The 22244-nt window shown below is 36.0% G+C and overlaps 1 protein-coding gene across 3 annotated transcripts in view; it reads right to left on the bottom strand.

Moving 5' to 3' along the window:
- LOC121380057 (calcium-dependent protein kinase C-like) overlaps positions 1-22244 on the bottom strand; it is a 238559-nt gene that overhangs the window by 175294 nt on the left and 41021 nt on the right. For all 3 annotated transcript variants that reach the window (XM_041508792.1, XM_041508793.1, XM_041508794.1), the window contains exon 3: positions 18816-18898. In XM_041508792.1, the coding sequence (XP_041364726.1) occupies positions 18816-18898 (83 nt within the window). The remainder of the gene's footprint in view (positions 1-18815; positions 18899-22244) is intronic.

Raw genomic sequence — 22244 nt, 5'->3', positions numbered from 1 at the left:
ATGAGTTCCCAATTTAGAGGCAAATTAAATAACATTTTAATTATTATTTGATGTTGGTGGCCTTTGACATTTTCCGGCAAAACCACCCCCCCCCCCCCCCCCCCCCCCCGCGGTCTTCTGGGTCCGGCCCTGCATTAAATTTATTTATAAATTTGGAAAAGCACATCCTGCGGTGTGTGAGGTGATTTGTGTTTATTTACTGTGCTACACCTCAGTTGTGTTAGGTTAGGTATGGTATACTAATATATAATTGATATAATAAAATAAAAATACATAATACATTAGCTAAATTTATTAAATATAATGCACCTAGAAAGGGTTACATGCTCTGTTTGTTTACATCTATGTTTAACGGAAAGATTAGACAATGCTGTTACACACTGCAAAACAATAATAACCTTGATTTAGTGAAACAAGCTATAATGGCCTTCACGTAGCCTCAGATCCCAATGTTTTGATATGCAAATGACCTTAGTTATTTATAGGAGAAATAACGTGAATTCAAATGACACAGAGATTTTTAAAAAGTGGAATTAAGTCAACTTCGTGCATTTTATATGATGATTTGTATATAAAACCTGTCGGGGTTTGGGTTTGTTTTCATGTAAATGCAAAGAAAACAAATATCGAATAGGAAATAAACGTAACATTTGCAAAAAACTTTGGGTCTAAATAATTGAACAAGATAATAGTTGTGGTCCACTGGTTTGGATGGCAAAAAAGCAATCAGAGAATGGGACCACTGAGGTGATTTGATCTGATGATGCAAGCACTTCTGGTTAGGGCCCTACAAACCGAGCTAGATCCACCCCCTTCAGTATGCAATCCTTCCGTAAATTGTTATTAAGAACCTCTACTGTTTTGTAATAATAAAACATATCATAATCCTCTAACCTTAATTGTCTAACTAATTTTCCCAGATCTTTTGAAACAAATGGAAAAAAGTTATTTTTATACAAATGAAAATTAATTCTTTAAAAATTATTTCAACAAGAAAGAACAACAAATGTTGTTCTTGTTTTTGTTCAAATAATTTTTAGTCAATTAATTTGTTTGTATAAAAATCAGGGTTTTTTATTTGTTAAAAAAGGTATTTATCGATACACTTGTAGCACACAGGTGATTTACAAGCTATTAATAAGTTTAGGTGTACATGTAGGTGTAACTGTAGTCCTTATGTTGTGCACTGACATCTATATTATAGGTGTCAACATGCAACAAGGAATAGTCAAAAGGAACACGATCATCTGACTGGGAAGAGTAATAGGTTCATCAGTATACAAGGTGTACCATGGACTATAGTTCTCTTACTTACAAGTGTTCCAGTTTAAGAATTTTAACCTCATTTGCTTTTACTTCTAATGGAATTATAAAAAAAATCAATACACATGTCAATTACGGTAATAATCCAAAAAAAGATACTTGACAAGATGTTTCCTGATGTCATGTTAGGATGGAGATATTGAAATTTTACAGAAGATAAACAAATTAAAGTAATGGATCATTTGCTGTTTCAACTTATTTCCGTGCTTATATCCAATTGGAATGGATTGGATAGCATATTAACATGCCTATATCCAATTAATGTTCAAGCACGTCTCTCCCAGGCACAATCTCTGACTTTGCCAGTGATTGGGTCCGTTACAGAAGGGGTGTGTGGGGGAGGGGGGTATATCCAATTAAAGTTCAGTTCAAGCACTTTTGTTATAATTCTGACTGAACTGTAACCAACACATAATGCTAAAACAGCAACTTGCAAGATAAAATCACAAATACAAACAAAAATCTCTCTTAAATCCGAACTACTAAAAACTATCCTGCCTTAAAAACTGTTTTTCCAATGGTGCCGACTTCCTTCAACAGACATTCAGTTTCCTCCATTAGACATTTACAGAACACATCAATTTTAAGGTCTTTGGCAGTCATCTCCGCGTGGCATGGGGTCATTAAATCGAATGCATATTTCAAAGGGAGCACTATATCCCTATTGACAATGGCACTACTGGAGTTTACTTAGTGAACCGTGAAAAGTGCTCTCCGTTTGCCTTTCCTGAAGACTTCAGCATGGCAATGAGGCCGGGCCCGGAGTTATTACAAGATGGGTGCACATCTTACAGATGACAAACAGGCACGCATCCATTAATGCTGGAAATAATCCTTACTTGTAGCAATTAAAGAAGATCAATGACAAACAATTTGCTTTAAGAACAGTAAGATGCTTAATGTTCAATGGGATTAAAAATAGGTTTATATAAATAGAAAATTCCTCATATATCATGAATGGTACTCAGGGTGGTGTAGGGGTTAATCCATAATGCTGGCGGGTACTGGTGGTATCACATCCTGGTTTCGGTTCCCACCCAGAGTGAGTTTATATTAATCAGGGGTGGGAAATGGTGAACTGTAAAAAAGAGGAAATTTAGAGGGGTCCCAAAAAATCTTGAAATCATAGGTTAAAATCTGTGCTATCTGACACATTTTGGAGGAAAGGACAATTAAAATGCAAGGAAACACAATGTTCCATGAGAGGAAAACAGCTGATCTGAGGAGAATTCCCACCCCTGATTAATTAACAACTCATTGGCTACTACATCGACTTCTCTCTCACTAACCATTGTAACAACTAACCACTAACCACAGTAGCAACTAACAACTAACCCACTGACCTGTACAGGCAGCCCAGATAACCGAGTTGTATGCCCATGACAGTATTATTTAACCAAAATTGGATAAAAGCATGAACATAAATAGAAATGGAATGTAAATATATCACATAGATGAAAGCAAAGGAGATTTCTCAATAAAAAAATATCTGTTGCAAACTATTAACAAATAAACCTATTCCATATATAGTTGAATCCCATTGGCTCAAACCCTGCTGGTGGTCAAGAAAGTGTTCGACCCATCGGGTAGTTTGACCGAACCATTCGGTCAACATCAGATATTTCTATAACATCAGTTAGAAAGTTGAATATACATATTATTTTGTTAACTGCAAACGTTAAAACTTCATCAGTGTGTTATATAGCAAAATATCTGAGTGAAAGAATTTATTAGAAATTACGCCAACTGTGTGATGCAGAAGCCCTTGACTGTATTAATTAAATGTGTGATTGCTGAAGTGACGACAGCTGAGTATCTCGCCCATTGTTTCATTTAAAACTGGTCTTGCAGACATGTTCTAAGTAATGCTTTATGTCTAGGGCCGTTTGTGCACTAATTGTTTGATTGGTAACAGTTAACGCAACACTAGCTTTACTTGAAAGATCATTACCAATAGGTGCCTAACAAACAACATAAAGAAAGGATTGTCTGGCTATTGTTGTGATTTCCTGTTTTATCGTTCCGCCTAAATAATTAATCCGAAGGTTGTAATAACCAACTGAACAAGCGCAGCAATAGTTGGTCCTATTCGGCGGTTTCCCATTTAATATTTGATAGATCACCAGTTCGAGAGAAATATAGCTAATAACATAGACGGGGCCGATAATTTAGTTTGAGCGAAGGCTTATAGTCGACCCTGGATGTGTTCGACCAGTCAGCAGTTAATATAAGGGTTTACCGAACAAAAAAACTCGAGACTTCGTTTTTGGTTCGAGCATTGCGGTGTGTTCGACCCTTCCGATGTTGAGCCAATGAGATTCTACTGTAATTGCAAGATGACTGTTTAGTATTTATTTCGTTAAAAAAATAAACTATTTTGAAATTATGAATATTAAGAATAGAATGTACTGTCTTTGTTTGAGGTGATCACTATATCAATGGAATCATGTTGTTTCATCACAATGAATCCCAAGCAGATATACAGTAAAATATCCCTTTCTATTTAACAGTAGAAGTTGCCATTATGTAATAATAATGCATGGAAATTTTATTTTATTTAACGACACCACTGGAGCACATCGGTTAATTTATCATCGGCTATTGAATGTCAAACATTTGGTAATTCTGACTTGTAGTCACAAGAGGAAACCCACTAAATTTTTTCTAATGCAGCAAGGGATCTTTTATATGCACTTTCCCACAGACAGGAAAATACATACCACAGCCTTTGTCCAGTTGTGGTGCACTGGTTGGAACGAGAAAAAAAAACAATCAGCTGAATAGATCCACCGAGGTTGTTCGATCCTGCGATGCATGCACCTCAAGTGAGCACTCAATCGACTGAGCTAAATCCAGCCCCCAATAATGCATGCTGTCTGTCTCTCTGTATATATATCTATCTGTCTGTCTGTCTGTCTGTCTGTCTCTCTGTCTCTCTCTCTCTCTCACCTAAACATAATCAAGTAGCTGAAGTTTGTAATGTGCTAATTACATGTAGGTGTCATAATGAATGAATGTTTAACGACACCCCAGCACGCAAAAATAAATTGGCTTCTGGGTGTCAAACTATGTTAAATGCAAAACTAAATACTTAGTAACAGATTAATTGTTGATGCTAAATATATCCCATGTGTAACCTTTGGTGATTCTCTTGTTATTCAATGAATGTATCCTGGCAAGAAAGCTCAACAAGGATGCTACATATAGCTGGGATATATGCCACCAGCTAGGCTCTGCATCCAGCAGCGAATGTCGTGCAGCCTAATTGTCTGATGTGTAGTATAATGACGTGATGTGGGTCCAGACTATCCATGACAGGTGCTTAACCTGGTGTTCAGGAGATGCCCACTGAAATAGGATTTACAGTTCTCGCTCATCTCCAATTTACAGCAGTTTACGGCTAATTGTATCTCCATTTAATCTGCACAGTGTGTGCTCATGATCCTCTCCAAGACTCAAGCGTTATTCTCAGCTGTTAAATACCAAACCTGATATTAGCTTTAAGGGGTTAGAGTATTTGTATTTATGGGTCATAGTTTGGCTGATATATTGCATATACACCTGCACATGTAGGGTTTTTAACCAAATAACACTAGCGTTGGAAGCGGAGAGGGGGGCACATATGCTCCCACTTTTTAGCGCTTTTTATATATTTATGTTTGTGTGGGGCTTTCCCCTCCCCCCCACGTCCCCCCCCCCCCCCCCCCCCCCCCCCCACTTTTTGGCATCTTGCTACGCCCGTGCATAATATGTTACATTGTCACCTATGGGATTTTATTTGGTATATAGAACAACCTACATGTATAAAGGTGCCATGGATCTGGTTATCTGTGCATCTGTAATGGTTTAGTAGTTGAAGATGCATTTTTATGAAAAACAGACGAGGTTCGTATCTCAGAAACTTGAGTTAAGTGATGAAATCAAGTTATTATATGCATGGTTCCCACATCCAAATCTACAGTTTCTTCTATCAAACTTAGTAAGAGTATTCAAACTATTGAAAATGGTCTTTGAAGTAGTAATATGTGGGAATAGAAAAAGAAAGGGAAAGAGATAGTTGTTTATAGCGACACCTCAGCACATTTTAAGCAACAAATATGGCTATTTGATGTATAACATATGGCAGATACTTTTTCCTTCATTCTATTTTTCTAAGCAGAGTCTTTAGTACCTGGTTAAGGTGAGTGATCACTCAAACTTCCCGTCACACTTGCCTTCATTCCATCTCCACTCTCATGAAGAAGTTAGTTTTGTTTTGCTAGACTCAACCTGTGCCCGAGTATTCGAATACTCATGGAGACACTACACCAAATAGTTAAGTTTAAAATGTGCTGTGGTGGTGTTAAATACACTTTCTTCAGCTTGTTTGCAGCTGCACTGTTCCAATTATCTTTTCAATTTGGCCAGATGATTGGAACGGTGTGGTTACCAACAAGCTTCATTCTGTCAGTCCAGGGAGTGGCAGTCCTCCTCTAGCTGTTGCAAGAAGGAAGAAATAGTCTTGTGTCGACCGTGCTTGCATCGGTCACACATACTTGGCCCATTCATTTATTCTGAAGAAGAATCCCCCACGTCCTGCACCTGGCACCTTTATACACTGTCAATGTATATATATATATATATATATATACTCTGATGGTTCGGCACATTTTGGTGAAGTGCAATCATCTAAAGCAAACTAGAAAATATATTTTTTTGGTAGGAGAAATGTGACTGAATCATTTCAATTCAATCCTCAAGTTTTCCTGAAATTTCTTTGAGATACTGAATTTTATTCTAAATTATTCTAAATTTGAATTTCGACTATATGTGCTTGTGCTATTTGTATTTTTGCATCCGTAGCTCTTTATACACCGTGTTTTATTTAATTTAACTTTGGAATTTTTATTTCATTCATATTCATATTCGTATTCATTCATTCGTTCGTTCATTCATTCATTCATTCATTCATTCATTCATTCATTCATTCATTCATTCATTCATTCATTCATTCATTCATTCATTCATTCATTCATTCATTCATTCATTCATACATACATAGATACATTCATACATACATTCACTCATTCACTCATTCACTCACTCACTCACTCATTCACTTACTCATTCTCTTTCCATTCATTGCTTAAAGCGCTCGCTCGATGCGAGGTCGGCCTAGGATCGATCCCCATCGGTGGGCCCATTGGGCCATTTCTCATTCCAGCCAGTGCACCACGACTGGTATATCAAAGGTCGTGGTATGTACTACCCTGTCTGTGGGATGGTGCATATAAAAGATCCCTTGCTGCTAATCAAAGAGTAGCCCATGAAGTGGCGACAGCGGGTTTCCTCTCTCAATATCTGTGTTGTCCTTAACCATATGTCTGATGCCATATAACCGTAAATAAAATGTGTTGAGTGCGTCGTGAAATATAACATTTCTTTCTTTCTTTCATTCATTGCTTAAACAATACACCACCATTATTATACGTCCGATTCCAACAGCTAATGTTTAATACATGGGTCTTATTAAACAATGTTTTCCCTTCCTTCACTTAATGGCATTAACATGGTGCATTATACAGTGTCTTGTAACGGCTAGAGTCAATCAGTCAGTACACGCATTGCATCATACTGGCTGTTCTATAAATAATAAATATGCAACTGTATGCTGTTAGTATGCTATTACATGTACCTGATGCTGATGAGAAGGATAGTCTCAACACATTATTGTGCACAATATCATATTCCTAATTTCTGTTCCTCATTGATTTGTTTTCTATATATGAATTGTTTGTAAAAAAAAATTGTGAATTTATCGATATACAGTGAAACCTCTCAAAACCAGACCCTCTGTAAAACAGAATTCCCTAAAAAGTGGACATTTTTCATGGTCTTTTTTTAAAAATCAGTACAGACTTAACCTCTCTAAACAGGATACCTCTTAACACCGGACATTTTACTTGGTCCTGAGGGTGTCTGGTTTAGAGGGGTTTCACTGTATAACAGTCACATATTGTATGAAATCAAGTCAGTCTATATATAACGAAAAATCAGTGTTGTTGTTATTTTTGGCGGTGTTGGTTTTTTTCTTTCTTTTTAATTTTTTTTTTTTTTATATACTATTATTTTTGTTTTGATGTATTATTAATTTATTACATTGTTATTGTTATTGTACTTTATAAATAAAATCACTAAACTTTATGGTACATTATAAGGTAGTGTATCTTGCATGGGATTTACAAGCCTTAGTTTATATATAAGGGATAAAATAACTTGAAATGCATTTCTGAATATACTCATTCATTCATTCATTCATTCATTCATTCCAACTTATTTCCATGCTTATATCCAATTAAGGTTCAAGCACACTGTCCTGGGCACACACCTCAGCTATCTGGGCTGCATGTCTCTCCAAAAAAATAAATGTTTGTTAAAGTTTGTTTTGTTTAACAACACCACTAGAGCACACTGATTTATTAATCATCAGTTATTGGATTTCAAACATTTGGTAATTTTGATATATATTCTTAGAGAGGAAACCCGCTATATTTTTCCATTAATAGCAAGGGATCTTTTATATGCACCAGCCCACAGACAGAATAGCACATATCACAGACTTTGGTATATCAGTCATGGTACACTGGCTAGAGTGAGAAATAGGGGCTTTCTGTCCAAGTCAGTGGGTTATTGGTTAGTGGTTAATGCACACTGAATTATTAAAACTCACTCTGGGTAGTAGCCATGCAATAACAGGCTGCGAACCTCAGGGCACAATATTTCACGCGAACCGCCATTCTGTTCGCTTGTCGGTACTGCAAAATTAAATTTACATGAACTGCATGGTTACGCCATGACCTGTAGACGTTCAGAAATTATAACTTGCAAACTTCACGATTATAGGACATTTATTCACACAGACATACTACTAGTATTTCGACAAATGTTTTAGGCTGAATTTTAGATACTTGATGCGCAGCAAACCAGTAAACAAACATTATATTGCAACAGTTGTAATTTGCAACCAGTCTAAAGTAAATGTTGAGTATAGAATCGAGCCAAAAGTTTTAAAGAAATGTGCTCAGACCACTGGGGACGGCTAAATTATCTGCTGCTATTTTATCTCTAAAGGAATATATGTAGACATAATATTGGATTGGCTATAATTTTGCATATGTTAAAAATAGTTTTAACGTAAACAGGAATCCAAAAATGTCACAAGAATTGAAATATATTAACATCACATAATGAGCTTTTAAAAAACAAACATTTGGAACGTCACTGTAGTATCGAAGTACCATCTATAAAGTGAAAGTATCGTAATCACTGTAAAATGAAAAAAAGGAATCCCTCCAAATTATGCCCATTACACATGTGCGAAATGCGAAAAAAACATCCAGGAATAGGTTGAGCCTGTCTGTAATTGTTCTTTAAAATATCCTTTTAAAATTGACTCGTAAAAAAGATAGAAAAAAATGCCTAAAAAAAGGCTCAGAAAGCATCTACAGGCATCCTGGAGACCCCCTAACCCCCCCCCCCCCACACACACACACACCTCAGGCTAAAAACATTTCTGGCTATGCCCCTGTATTTTATTTCAGTACTAAGGCTGATATTTAGTTCTTTTACAATATTGAAAAATGTTTTCTTTTGTATTTTGTCTCAACATTATGTTTGAGCTAAAAACTATGTATTTAAAATATAATTTCAACATAATTTTGAGGTAACTGATCAGGTAACCCATAGGTTACGCAAATATAATTCACGTAACCGAACAATTGGTTACCTAGGTAAAAACCACGTGAACCGACTTCTGGTTCCCTCAGATTTTGAAATATTGTCCCCTGGAACCTATAGTACCTACCACGACACCACCAAGGCCGATAATATGTGCAGCTCTTTACCAGCTATTATTAACATTAGACTGCACTAAAAAGACTTTGGTGTGTTCAGAACAGACAAAAAACCTGTTGTGCAAAATTAGTGAGATGTAAATGGCCGTCAGTTTTGATATGAAATGGCCAAAGAATAGATTGATGGCTCTATGGGCACAGTATAAACACAGTGGCATAAACAAATGATTATATTAATCTACAACCAGCCGTCGAAATCAAGTCATGCACAACTGGTCGGATCTCATGTCCAGATCTCATGTCCGACTGGTGGGGTCTCATGTCCTGAGGGTTAGCTAGTGTTTTGTTCATAAGCCATACTTTATTTATGATCACGTTTGTTTTTGTTCACAGTACATGGTTATTACTAATTTTATCTCTCTGTTGATGGTGCTCACATGACCAAATAATACCCAATGAAATGTATAATACATAACATGCTTCTACATGTATTTATGTTTATTGGATTTGGTTTTTTTCATGGTGCTAAAAACTTACTGTCACCATTTTAAACACATTAATATCTCACAGAATTTCAAATGCAATGAAATTTACTGAAGAAACTACTGGTGTTAATTAAGTACAATCCTTTTGTTATAAATTCTTTGAATAATAATTTTCCGCCATCTTTGTCATTTGAGATGTAATGTTTTGCCAGTTTTCAAGCATCCACACATCATGAACATATTGTTAAAAAGTTGTTTTTGTCTAATCATCAGCTACTGGATATCAAACATTTGATAATTCTGACATACAGTCTTAGAGAGGAAACCTGCTACATTTTTCCATTAGTAGCAAGGGATCTTTTATATGCACCATCCCACAGACAGGATAGCACATACTACGGCCTTTGATGTACCAGTTGTGGTGCACTGGCTAGAACGAGAAATAGCCCAATGGGCCCACCGACAGGGATTGATCCCAGACTGACTGCACATCAAGCAAGCGCTTTACCACTGGGCTACATCCCACCATAACATATTGTTCAGTGCAAACAGTTTTGCAGCATTAACTTAATGCTCAGTTCATCTGAGGGGGCGTGATGTAACCCAGTGGTAAAGCGCTCACATATTCGAGGTCGGTCTAGGATTGATCCCCCATCAGTGGGCCTGTTGGGCTAATTCTCGTTCCATCCAGTGCACCACACCTGGTTATCAAAGGCTGTGGTATGTGCTATCCTGTCTGTGGCATGGTGCATATAAAAGATTGTTTATATGCACTTTCCCACAGACAGGAAAGCACATACCATGGCCGTTGACCAGTTGTGGTGCACTGGTTGAAATGAAAAAAAAACACTCAATCAGTTGAATGGATCCACAGAGGTGGTTCGATACTATGACGCAAGCACCTAAAGTGAGCACTCATCCGATTGACCCAAATCCTGCTCCAAAACTAGAGTACTAACCAAATCAGTTATGACTGAAAACACCACACCACACCATATATGTTACTAACTGGTGACAATGACTATACAGCTTATTTCGAGGTCTTTACAATAGTGAACTTGTCCATAGCCTGTATCAAGTGGTCAAGTGGTCAAGCGGAGGCTAATAGTTTTTATTTGAATTACCAAATGAAGAGTTCAGGCGCAAAATGTGATATAAACCATTTTCTTTCTTGTTTTTAGTTAAAGCCATTATTGTATGTCAGTAAGGGCTAATTGTAGGCCCGCTGATTTGCCGCAAAACGCGATTGATCCTTATGAAATTGTACTGGGTAAATCCCGTTTTTTCTTATCAAAACGTGATATACGCCAATTAAAACAATCACTTTTACTGAAAATTAAAAATGGATATATCGCATTTTGCGCCTAAACTCTTTAAATGTTTGACATCCAATAGCCAATGATTAATAAATAAATGTGTTCTAGTCATGTTGTTAAAAATAAAAATAAACTAGCTCATCATAATGTGCTAATTTAAAAGGTGAAAAAGAAAGAAATGTTTTATTTAACAATGCATTCAACACATTTTATTTATGGTTATATGGCGATATTGAGAGCGGAAACCCACTGTCACCACTTCAAACGCTACTCTTTTTTTATTAGCAGCAAGGGATCTTTTATATGCACCATCCCACAGACAAGGTAGTATATACCACGGCCTTTGATATACCCGTCGTGGTGCACTGGATGGAACGAGAAATAGCCCAATGGGCGCATTGACAGGGATTGATCCCAAACTGACCTCGCATCAAGTGAGTGCTTTACCACTGGGCTACATATCTCCCGCCCCAATCATATATATATATATTGTATTTAATTTTTAAAACAATTATTTAATGTCACTTATATTGTACATATGTATTTAATTTTTAAAACAATTATTGAATGTCACTTATATTGTACATATGTATTTAATTTTTAAAACAATTATTTAATGTCACTTATATTGTACATATGTATTTAATTTTTTAAAAGACAACATACTGTGATCTTCACATCTATATTTGTTTTTTATTTGAAGCCCTGGTGTTTGGTGCCATTCCTATAATGTCCTAGTACACTACAATACTGCACGCTGACAGATCAATACTTTATGTACAGCAATGCAACAAGCTTGCAAAAAAAGTCTGTCTTCTATTTCCAATGTGAAATGACACCCACAGATTACTATGGATGACAGAGACTTTAATTTCCATGGCAACGGATGCCAAATACATGCATTTATCACCTGACAAACACAACACTAACTATTGGTTAACTGTAGTCACTTGGAGCAAAATCTATCGGCAATAATTGTCATTGGCAAATAATATGTTCAGAAGTGAAATTATCAGGCTTTTTTAAAATCCTAATTTAGAACTTAGGACATCTTATAAATATTATAAGCTCTCAATGTGTTTTTGATTAGAGATAAGGAAAGGAACATTAAAAGACCTCAGCATATGTTAAATTATGGTATAGCCGTCTGGTGCTAATATATAGTTATTTCACCATTTGTTAAAAATAGAGTGGATATCCACTACCACCGTACATCCGCTAACACCACATAGGTTACTTCTATACAAAAAGCAGCATCCGGTCTTTCATATACATGGTCCTATGGGCAGGACAGTATATACCATGGCCTTTGCTGTACCAGTAATGGGGCACTGGTTGGGATAGGCAAAAATCTGAATACACTGAGGGTGAATTTGATGAATCCAATGACCCAATGTATCTCAACCTAGCACTAACACCAAGCTATTTTGTATATCATGCCCCATGCATGCAAAAAACTATTCCATATTTTGTTGTAGGCACCAGAACACTGTTTCTCAATTGTGGAAGAGTGAGATGTGTATAAGCAGTTGAGGTATGACAGGTCTTGGGTTCGATTCCTTTCAACAGATACTCCCATGTGGTTTTCTTCCCCAACTTCAACTAGTGTTCCATATATGGCAAACTGATATATCAAACTGTGGTATGTGTTATCCTGTATGTGGGAAAAAAGTGTTAAAAATGTTTTTTGTTTAAAAACATCACCAAAGAACATGCACTGATTTAATAATCAGCGGCTATTGGAGTTTAACATTTGATAATTGACATAAGCGTATTTCCATTAGCAGCTAAGGATCTTTTATATATGCAGTCTAACAATGACAAAACAGCACATACCACAGCCTTTGATTTATCAGTTGTGGGGCCTTGGTTGGAACAGAAAAAAAATCCCAATCAGAGAATGAGTTAACTGCATGGGTTCAATCCGGTAACACATGCACCTTAGTTGATTGCTCTACCAACTGAGTAAGATGCTGTACCCCCACCCAGCCCACCTCCACTCCCACCAGTATGTGTGAATGAAAGTGCATATGTGACTCCTTGTTGCTAATCAAAACTATTTACCTTTTAATTTGTTTACAAATGTATCCATGTTAATTTTGTTCATTAGATACATTTTTAAACAACTTGTAAAAGTTTGTTTTGTTTAACAACACCACTAGAGCACATTGATTTATTAATCATCAGCTGCTGGAAGTCAAACATCTGGTAAATTTGACATACTGTCTTAGAGAGGAAACCCACTAAATTTCTGCATTAGTATAGCAAGGGATCTCTTACATACACCATCCCACAGAAAGGATAGTACATACCACATCCTTTGATATACCAGTTGTGGAGCACTGGCTAGAGTGAGAAATAGCCCGATGGGAAAAAGAACTTGTGAAATAAATGTTATATAATAGCTGTATGTATGTAGTATTCGTTTTATCTCTCAGGTTGCGATTTCTCCATTACCAGTTCATCCTCTTGTTTTCAACTAAGCATATTGGTTAACAACAGGATAGCTGTCAACCTTTGGACTATAGCACTTTGCTCTCTTTAAATATTTACGGGCTTATAATAAGAGAATCAAGCGATATTGATTTCTGAAAAATTAGCTAAAGACACAGTTGGTTAGTTTGTTTCGTCCTTTAATATTACCATAAAACCACAAAATGTGTTTCAGTAATATGTTAATGCAAACATTTTACGGTAATTTTGTTGCTGCATCAGTGTGTGTGTGTGCGTGTGTGTGTGTGTGAAATCAGACCAGACTGAATTTCATTGTGTGTATATACCTGCATATAATTCCCCGTGGTCATGTATCCACTTAAGGGCGGGAAGTAGCCCAGTGGTATAGCGCTTGCTTGATACGTGGTCAGTTTAGGATCAATCCTCATCGGTGGCCCCACTGGGCTATTTCTTGTCCAGCCAGTGCACCACGATTGGTGTAACAAAGGCTGTGGTATGTACTATCCTGTCTGTGGGATGGTGCATATAAAGGATCCCTTGCTGCTAATTGAAAAGAGTAGACCATGAAATGGCGACAGCGGGTTTCCTCTCTATATATATACGTGTGGTCCTTAACCATATGTCTGACGCCATATAACCCTAAATAAAATGTGTTAGAGTGCGTCGTTAAATAAAACATTAACTTCCTTCGTATCCACTTAAAGGGACTACTCTCAGATTACAACTACATATATTGTAATATATTTCCAAATAATAAAACTTTTTTAACAACTGAAGTTACATGTTGAATAAAGTTTGTTTAGAATATCAGTTTCTGTATATATCAAATATGTTTCTGCTAATCATAATGTTTGTAGTACATATATAAAGGTCAAATTTCATTTCATTTCTTAATATAAATTTCTTAATATGAAATTATTTTTTTAGGTAAAGTACAGATCGAGCTGTTACAAACATGCTATGCTAGTCAAAAATTCAGGACTGTCTCTTTAATTAATGTACCACCATCCAAGCTATCCATGTTACACAAACACATGTAATACTGCATGTATTTCACTTATACATATGGTATAAACCCCATACAGATTAGTAAATGACAATAAACAACATCTGAGTTGTTTTGTTTGTGTTTTTAGAAGAGGTTGGGATGGAGAAAACTGTTTCATTTGTCTTTGGATTATACTTATGATTAGCTATATTTCATATATTCTTGCTAACAAAATGATGAAGAAATATACAACCATTATCCAAAATGCCACCTTTTACATTCTTCACTTGCAAAATACATGAATTATATAAACAACTAAAAATACAATTTTAAAGAAGGAATTAATACATGACCATATTTTAATTATCCTTTTAATGATCACAAAATAAAACCGCTTATAAAATGATTCCCTTACTGCTTATTGCAGTCTTTTTCACCTTCCAAATAGCAACCTGACACCTCTAATATCGATCTTTTTGTTAGAGTTTTATCTTAAATGCATCCTCATCAAATTTCACAGTCCCCAGATTTTCCCTAAAGCATTGTTTAGCACACATGGTGCAGATTATATCTACTATATTTGTCAATGAGTTTCCAGTATCAGGAGCCTCCGAAAAGCTGGAGCATCAGAAAAGACTGGTTCAAGGTACATCACATAGATCTCCCTGATGCTAATGGCCGGGCTGTAATGTCTGCTCAGTGCCACATACAATAGTATAATGGCAAGTAGCCCAATACTGTGACAGATCAACAAGCTATAACCATATGCACAGCAAGCACTTATACAGTACATTACAGTAGACTTTTCAGTCCACTGGCAGTTTGGGTTTTAGTGAACCAAATCAATTCCAATTGCTGATAATGTTATCATTTTCTAATAAAACTGATATTATAAACAACATATTAAACCACATTGGCAGAACACCAATAAAAAGTGTAGATCCTCAAATTAAACTACCTGCAAGAAAATGGGGGTGGGTGGGTGGAAAGGATCTTATACTACAACATTTAAGAGATTTTAAATTAATGTTTTTATTAGCATCCTTCATTTTTGTGGTACACTGCACTAGTTTCAATTTCAACCTGGAGTGTACTGCAAAATTGTATACTTAAATAACAGTGTATTAATGTATTAGCAATATATAGATAACAGTATTTAAAAAATAATCAATGTCACATATTACCACCAACCAGAGCCACAGCTACTTTTACTCTATAGATATTTGATGGTGCACCTCAAACTGTAAAACATAACTAATCCGATTTGGTAAAACATAACCTCTAAGTTATTACACTTAAACCGTATATTAGTATGCAGATTTCAAATAAAAGGTAAAAATGTTGACCATTAAGCTGGGAATGTTTTTGCTTTAAAACTGAAAATGTTCCTTTCAAAACTTATTTAAATAAGATGGCCTGCCTCATTTTCATAATATGCTGAATCTGAAAATTGATTAATATGACTGCACTATGAGATATAAAACTATTTAATTCACCAGGGGCCTAATTCACAAAGGTCTCTTAGGCTCTGCTAGACAACAAAGCATCCTCTTTGCAAGTCTTTTGGCATTGCACTGCAAAATCGCAATCTTTCAAGAGTTTAGTGAATTAGACCCTAGTACTTTACCGAAGTATAGTATTTAATAAAAATGAATAATTATTTAACTTCCCAGATCTGACATATTTGACATTCAAACTGGGATTTTTCCATATTCAAATTGTGACTGAAAATCTATCTGGCTTGTGGAATATGGAGATGAATATATAGTGTAGCAAGATTGGTAATAAAACTCTCTAGTTTTGGTATGTTAATGCTTGAAAGTTTATGTGATAATTATGACTTTATTTGCATCAATGTTATGCACATGTATGTAAAAATAGCTTAAAAATTAATTAGCTTAACAAACATTAGCAGGGCCAGGCTCTGGCAGTCAACAAATTTGCTAATTGCGAATTTTAAAAGTAATTGGTGAATTTTATTTTAATTTTGACAAAATAATTTCAGGTAATAGTTGACATTTTGTTAAAAAATAACTGAATCTTTAAGTTCAATAGATAATTTGGAGAAAGTTTCTACTCTCAGAGCTAGCCTGCATTAGTGTTTTCCATAATGCAAACTGGAATGTGGGTATGGGTAATGTTTGGCATGCTTCTATCAGTCATGGGCATAACCTGTGACTTCACCAGAAAGTTCTGTCCGTGACCGGGAAACTGCTGCACCCTCTTTGACTACAGCATTACTGGTGCAGGGCTCGACCTTAGTGGTAGCCCGACATGTTTTGGCTACTGATTTCTCGTTCGGGCTACCAGATATCTAAACCTAGTAGTTCAGCGGGCTACTAGATTTGTTTTGCACATCAACAAGATGCTTAAACACCTTAAAAAAAAAACCACACCTAAAAAACATGTTTAAATAAAAATAAATGATTTTGCTTTTATCTCCCTTTTTGTTTTTAAATTTATTAAAATTATGCGGCTACCGATGTGATGTGAAACCACCACCCTTTTGATGTGTCCTTGCTGTCCATAAATAATCCATAATGCTTCGCCAATTAACTGTGCCCAACAGCACCAATTATGACAGGACATATTCTCTTGATTTTATTGGTTTTTCCATGTCCTCGATGAATTGCTTCAAAACTGATATCTTAATTAACAATATTTGTCTCAGCTGGCGAGTGTGTATATTGTCATTATACAAAAATATGTTTAATCTTTGCCGTGAGCAAAATCAAGGCAAGCTGAAAATCAATCTCCTCAAATGGTGCTCTGGGTGAGTATTCACATGAAGCTTCAATAAAAATGTATTCAACATGGCAATCAATTTTCTGGTCTCCTAAAACTTCCCAGGTATAAAGGTATGTGAAGCGGAGTGAGAATGATCACTATATCCTTTCCTGATGAAGATTGTGTTTACATCAATATGAAAAACCATATACACTAACATACAGTGAAACATCTCAAAACCAGAACTGGACGTTTTTTCAGGGTCCCTTTTTTCATATCTGTGCAGAAGAGAACCTCTCTAACTCGGACACCTCTTAAAATCAGACTTTTTACTTGGTCCCAAAGGTGTCCAGTTTATAGGTTTCACTGTACATTGCCAATTTATTAAAGTATGAGCAATTCTTCCGATCCTTTGTTTGCCACTAACACAGTCATATATGCTCCTGTATTTTTAAGCCATCTGAAATATTTCATAATCACAGAATCCACTAAAATTTACCAACAACACCCTACTCCAAATTAATTGGCATATACTTGCCATCAAACCTCATTAACCTGCTATTTTGTCAATCTAGAGGAAACACTAAAACTTGTATATTAAAAAGATTACTCGTACAGTGGAACCTCTTAAAACCAGACCCTCTGGCAACCAAAATTCCTCCAAAACCAGACATTTTTCATGGCCCTTTTTTAAAAATCAGTAAAGAAATTAACCTCTTTAAACTGGATACCTCTTAAAACCGGACATTTTACTTGTTCCCGAGGGTGCCTGGTTTACAGGGGTTTCACTGTATATATTGTTAAAATAATGAATATGTTAACAAATTTGTATAAGTAATTAAAACATCCTTAATGCTAATGTAATTCATGCATATCATTGTAAAATAAAATAATGTAACATTAATAATTATTTAATGCAATTTATCCATGGACTGCTATACATGCAACAAACAGTATTAACAAAAACATTAGGGGTGAAATTTACAAATGTTATTCGCATCCATTAAGTCATATATGCACTTCTTCTTAAATCAGCAGCTATATACATTTGTACTTGTATATTTAACAATTTTACAATAAACACAGATAATTACTACAGAAACCATCAAACAAATTCTATCCATGTTTAAGATACATATATATGCATCCAACGTAAAACTGCAATAACACTAAATATATAAGACAATGAACAGACCTCAATGTAAAAACAAAAATAAGGGAAGTGATTAACTACTCCTCTAAGTCAGATTAAGGGGAGCCATTTAAGATATTATCATATAGATACCATATAAATTAACTTGATGTTACAGAGAGCTAAAAATTACTCTCCTTCAACTGTAGTATCAGGGGAGTGATGGGGAGCGAGTGTGTTAGCTCACCTTAAATGTTGAGGTCTGAATAAACATCAAGACTTATAATACAATATGTACGGTATTGAGTAATTGTTGTCTGAATAAAGTAAAACATCAATACTTCTAATACAATATGTACGGTATCGGGACATTATTGTTTGCCTAAAGTAAATATTAATATTTCTAATGCAATATACATTGGGTAATTATTGCCTAAACAAAGTAAATATTAATTCTTGTAATATAATATGTACAGTATCAGGTAATTATTGTCTAAATAAAGTAAACATTAAGACTTCTAATACAATGTGTACAGTATCGGGTAATTGTTTACTCACATCAGAGTCGGGTCCATGGTCGGCTCCGGGGCAGTTGAACGACACAAACTCATGACAGCGCTTATGTACCACAAAACTGCACACTAGAAAATAACAAAAGTACATTCATTATACAGTAAACATATTAACCCCTTATACTACCCAATTCTTCTTTCATGTATTGATACATGTTTATTAGTACTCTTCTAATATATATATATATATATATATATATATATATATATATATATATATATATATATATATATATACACACACACACACACACACATATGACATATGTAGATATAGATATTCATAGTATTCATATTATATGTGTACAACCATTAGCTTATAACACAAGGTAAGGTAGTGATACCAGGGCCCCGATATAGCCCCAACTACAATATATTTCTGAAACTACAGTTATATTTGTGTCTCATGTGGTTTGAGACAGAGGCAGCCCAAAACTAGCACAGTACATACATGTATTGTGAGCTTTGATGTACATACAAGTCGGGGGGGGGGGGGGGGGGGGGGGGGGGGGCGGCAATGATTGGAATGTGAAAAAGCTTAAGTCCATCAGATATTCTCATTAATTCATAGTTATGTCCAATTAAGGTTCAATTTAAGACACATTGTCCTGAGCACACACCTGTTATCTGGACTGTCTGTCCAGGACAGTGGGTTAGTGGTTAGTTGTTAGTGGTTAATTAGAGAGAAGTCAGTGTGGTACGTGGCTTTACATCTGCCCCGTCAGTCGTTAAAGGGACATACCCTAGTTTTTAAACACTACAGCATATTTTACACTATTAGGGTCATTTATGATGACTGAAATCAAACATCATATTTTATTGTTTAGATTATCCATTTCCATACAACCGAAGTGTTTGTGGTTATCATGGTCTTTCTAATACCATAAAAAGTATTTTTCATATTTTTTAAAATGCTCGTGCCTCTGAGAAGTAACTGTTTTTGGAATCGAATTACAGTCTATTTTTAAGGGTATTTCAACATCACAGACTCTTGTTTCACTCTGTTGTATCCAAATTTGTTACAGGTTTGTAAATTAACGAAACTTGCTGTCCATTTTTATGGGTTGAAACTAGAGTCTGGGTGAAAATGATGCCTTAGTGTTTAAAAACTAGGGCCTGTCCCTTTAAAACTGATTCTGCATGGAAGCAGGTAATGGGAGGTGAACCCAGTATTTACCAGCCTTACGTTTGACGGCTTAACTGCACCACCATCGAGGCCAGTGGAATGTCATCAATTCTATGGCCCCCATCCCCTCAAGTCCCATATAGCTAGAAGACTGGGTTTTCCATGTATATATTATGAATTCTGAGAGTGGTCTGTAAAACCCAAACACGCTGACATACGAGTACAAAATAATATGCAATTAACTGTAACAACCACTCCTCTCAAGTGGTCACTTTCATTTCATTATTAATTATATTCAATTATGGTTTACACACATCTGTCCTTGCTGAAAAATCACAACATAGAACACACAAACACTCTAGGCATGTTCAGAAGTGCTGGTTTTTGCACCAAATGTAAGATGAACGTGATGTGATGTGATGTGATAGCACATACCACAGCCTTTGATGTACCAGTCGTGGTGCAGTGGCTGGAGCAAGAAATAGCCCAATGGGCCCACTGTCAGGGACCGATCCCAAACCAACCGCGCATCAAGCGAGTGCTTTACCACTGGGCTATGTCTCACCCCTGCATGTTGGGGTGCACACGTTTATATACTACAGTGACCAAGTTTACCCCGTATAAATTCCTCATAATATTTACTAAAAGTAGTTCCATTATCTATCGATGTATTTGAAGTGTTCAAAATAAGCACTTGCAAAGTTTGTCCTGACAAGAGAAAATCTGTTTGGACAAGCAAAAAGCATCTCAATGGTTATCTGTGGACAAGCAAACATTACAAATCATGTTTGTCATCTCAATGGTTATCTGGTGGACAAGTGAACATTACAAAGCATGTTTGTCATCTCAATGGTTATCTGGTGGACAAGTGAACATTACAAAGCATGTTTGTCATCTCAATGGTTATCTGGTGGACAAGTGAACATTACAAAGCATGTTTGTCATCTCAATGGTTATCTGGTGGACAAGTGAACATTACAAAGCATGTTTGTTCTGAAATCTTGTTATTCAGACTAATTGTTTTTCAAACTAAAAAATTTGTTTTGTTTAACGACACCACTAGAGCACATTGATTTATTAAATATTTATTAATAATCGGCTATTGGATGTTAAACATATGGTCATTTTGACACAGTCATAGTGATCAAACCCATTACATTTTTCTATTAGTACCAAGGGATCTTTTATATGCACCATCCCACAGACAGGATTGCACATGCCATGACCTTTCATACACCAGTTGTAGTGCATTAGCTAGAGTGAGAAATAGCCCAATAGACCCAGTGACAGGGGTCGATCCTTGACCGACTGTGCATCAAGCAAGCGTTTTACCACTGGGCTATGTCCCTCCCTGTTTTTCAAACAATCATTTGTATAGAATGTGTGTATTATATGAACACAAACACGTCCATGATCAGATCCATCAATATTAATCAGCTTGCACTGAAACACTTTAGACTGATCTCCACTGGGGTAATCATGAGAAATGACATTTGGTGCATAAACCAGTTTATTTTCCACAACCGAGTTAGATCCTCCTCATAACACTGCCTGAACATTTTAATCGGTTTTGTGGAGCCCAGCAAGTGTCTTTAAACTGTAATTTATGGCAGATGCATTCATCTGTTTAACGGGGCGGGACATAGCTCAGTGGTAAAGTGCTCGCTTGATGCGCAGTCGATTTAGGATCGATCCCTGTCGGTGGCCCCATTGGGCTATTTCTCATTCCAGCCAGTGCACGACTGGTATAACAAAGGCCGTGGTATGTACTATCCTGCCTGTGGGATGGTGCATATAAAAGATCCTTTGCTGCTAATCGAAAAGAGTAGCCCATGAAGTGGCAACAGCGGGTTTACCACTCTCTATATCTGTGTGAGCCTTAACCATATGTCTGACGCCATATAACCACAAATAAAATGTGCTGAGTGCGTTTTTAAATAAAACATTTCCTTCCTTCTCCTGTTTCACACTGGTTATCATAGTGATCTGTTGATAAACAAAGAATTTTCTGTGCACAATTCCATCTTGTACAGTGCTATAAAGTAACAGTATTCGCCATCCACTAAGGACATATTCTGATGTTAGGAGAAACATATATGATTGGAAATGGAATACTTACCAATGTATTTAAAGCTAAAGTTCCTAATATACTATGGTAATAACTCTTTTGTTCAAATAATTAAATATTTCAAGTATTGGCACCTTCTAACAGGGCTTGAAATTAATAGCAGCTATGTGACAAATTGCCACTGAGTGTCCATGCTTAGTAATTGGGTCATCATACACAAA

The sequence above is a fragment of the Gigantopelta aegis genome, chromosome 8 (assembly GCF_016097555.1).
Source record: "Gigantopelta aegis isolate Gae_Host chromosome 8, Gae_host_genome, whole genome shotgun sequence".
NCBI lineage: Eukaryota > Metazoa > Mollusca > Gastropoda > Neomphalida > Peltospiridae > Gigantopelta > Gigantopelta aegis.
This window is presented reverse-complemented; position numbering and strand designations above follow the sequence as displayed.